At 39.4% G+C, this 2,500-nt stretch overlaps 1 protein-coding gene across 1 annotated transcript in view; it reads left to right on the plus strand.

Annotated features, from left to right (window-relative positions):
* LOC144974466 (uncharacterized) overlaps positions 1 to 2,500 on the plus strand; it is a 452,079-nt gene that overhangs the window by 435,752 nt on the left and 13,827 nt on the right. The window contains exon 11 of the mRNA XM_078917354.1: positions 724 to 885. Within this exon, the coding sequence (XP_078773480.1) occupies positions 724 to 885 (162 nt within the window). The remainder of the gene's footprint in view (positions 1 to 723; positions 886 to 2,500) is intronic.

Genomic DNA, 2,500 nt, shown 5'->3' on the forward strand with positions numbered 1-2,500 from the left:
TTTTTTTTTTTTTTTTGTTTTGTTTTTTGTGTTTTTGTGTTTTTTTTTTTGCAATCGACTTTGAAATTATATATAATATTATCTTGATTTTTAGAGGGTGCAGGGGAATAAGGCATTAAAAATGCTAAATTGGCAATCTCGTGCATTTTTCCATCCTCCCACATCACAACTCCTTATTGGCTGATTTTAATTTCAACTCCGCGGCGAGAAGATTATTATTCTTGATATCAGCGGGTAAACAAGTTCATTGGCGAGTTGTCGCCCCTTTCATTGTGTTTGCTCCCCTTTAAAAACATCAGGGCCTCCCATCCTTTAAACTGATTACATCTTTTCCCGCCAATCTTTTGTATTTTATTATCTTCTGGTTGAGTCGATGGCTTTTATGACGTCATTAAAGATTTTTTATTTTTTTAATGAAGAGATAGAATGAAGTTGACGTCACTCGGGTCTTTGTTATTGCTTTTTGTCATCCGCGTTTAGTGGTAATTCTCACTTAACTGTATTATCCAGACTACAAAAGTTCATGGTTACACGAGAGTTTGAGTTTTGTTTGTTAGTCCGTTATACTTCCGGCTAGCAATGTTGTGAGCTTCTTAGCCAAGCGCATGCTAATCTATAAAAGAAAAAATAATGATGACCATCTGTCCAATGCGGATTGAAAGAGAACTAAGGATTGTATTATCTCAAGGACTTATCCCTGTCTCTTTATTTCTATATCCTCAGTCTTTGCACTGGTCAGATCTAATCGCCAGTTCGGACAAACAAACCAACAACAGCCAAGTGACCAATTTGTCCGACACAGAGAGGAAAAGACGAGAAGCAGTGTGGGAACTCTTCAAGTCGGAGTGTGTGTTCCTCATCGACCACTTGATGGTCCTTAAACATGTGAGTAGTATGGGAGGTTAGAGGAAGTGTGTGGGCGGTTTGACTATCTATGAGGTTGACGGATTAAATCAAATCAGTTTGGAAAGGGTTAAGCGAATAGGATTTCAACCACAGGGGATTTTCAAAGTAGGTTTTTTTTAGCCATTTTGACAAAATGCACATTTTTTATCCTGACCAGAAAACGTTTAGTTCAAATATCGATGGATTGAAATGATCATCAACTTGACAAAAAGTGTTGAACCTGAAACTTCGATATAAGTCTTAAGTTGACTTTTTGACAAGTTGAGGTTTATTCAATCGATTTTAAATTTAAGTGTCTCATTGGGGGTTTTTTATGACGAAAGATACTGTTTTCGTTGATATGGACCTATTTAAATATCAGTAACACTCTTTATAGTCACCTGGAACAACTACAAAAGACGTCTAACTTCTACGTCATAGCACAAGACCGAAGGGCTAGAGCTCAGGTGGTCGCTGGTTCGGATAAGTAAGTAAGTTATTAAGACCTATTTAAATAATGAGCAAAGTAAAGGAATGTAGTTTTCAAGGATGCGGTGCACAGATGAGCTGGTTGTCTTAATTTCTGGGAAGAAGCAGAAAGCCCTATGGGAACACACCTTTACGTCATACATGATTGTCCTTTTCCTCCACTTCCCAAATGATCTTAAAACATGAGATTATGAGGGTCTGAAAAGGTATGGATCGACGCTAGAGGGCGAATCAAGCAGAAAGCCCTATGGGAACACACCTTTACGTCATACATGATTGTCCTTTTCCTCGACTTCCCAAATGATCTTAAAACATGAGATTATGAGGGTCTGAAAAGGTATGGATCGACGCTAGAGGGCGCGCGAACAAAGCAGAAAAAAGAACAGGGAGGAAAATATTATACCCCACAAAATCAGCCCCCATTGACTGGTGATCGTTCCAAAGAGCATTACTGAAACCGGAAGTCTAAGATTCGATCCTCGGTCAATACAGTCTGATTTTATTTTTGGACGTTATTTTTTTTTTCTTGAATTTTTCTTTTTGCTTTGAATGACGTTGTTTTATGCTCACCTTATGGATAGTATGCAGATGACGTCACTCATGCCTTTGTTATTGTTTTTGCCATCCGCGTTTGTGAGTTGTTCTCACTAAACTGTATTGACCAGACTATAAAAGTTCATGGTTACACAGAGTTTGTGTGTTGGTCTGTTATACTTCCGGATGGCAATGTTGTGAACTCCTTGGCCAAGCGCATTCTATCTATAAGATGTTTTTATCTTAAACAGTGCCTGCATTCAAAACTGTTCACTATCATTTCATTACACCACATAGTAGTCTGGTCGCCCGACAGTATGCGGCAGTGATAGTTTGGAATTGCTCAGTGACTTTTTTTTCTAAACGGAAAGGGATTATAATGAGTTGGGAATGGGATAACTGCATGAAGAATACATCCAACGCCCATTTGTGTCAATTCTGGTCTTCTGAAGAGATTGACGAGTGGCCTTGTGGAAACCTTCCTTGTCAGTGAGTGGGTGTGATACTCGCTGGCTTCTTAATGGTCCTCGAAGCCACTGGAGTGGAGAAGCCGATGGCTTGGAATAGTGGCGGATGGCGGGGGGAGGGGGGT

Source organism: Berghia stephanieae, chromosome 6, assembly GCF_034508935.2.
Source record: "Berghia stephanieae isolate SIO BIC M18660-M18661 chromosome 6, UCSD_Bste_1.3, whole genome shotgun sequence".
Classification (NCBI taxonomy): Eukaryota; Metazoa; Mollusca; class Gastropoda; order Nudibranchia; family Aeolidiidae; genus Berghia; species Berghia stephanieae.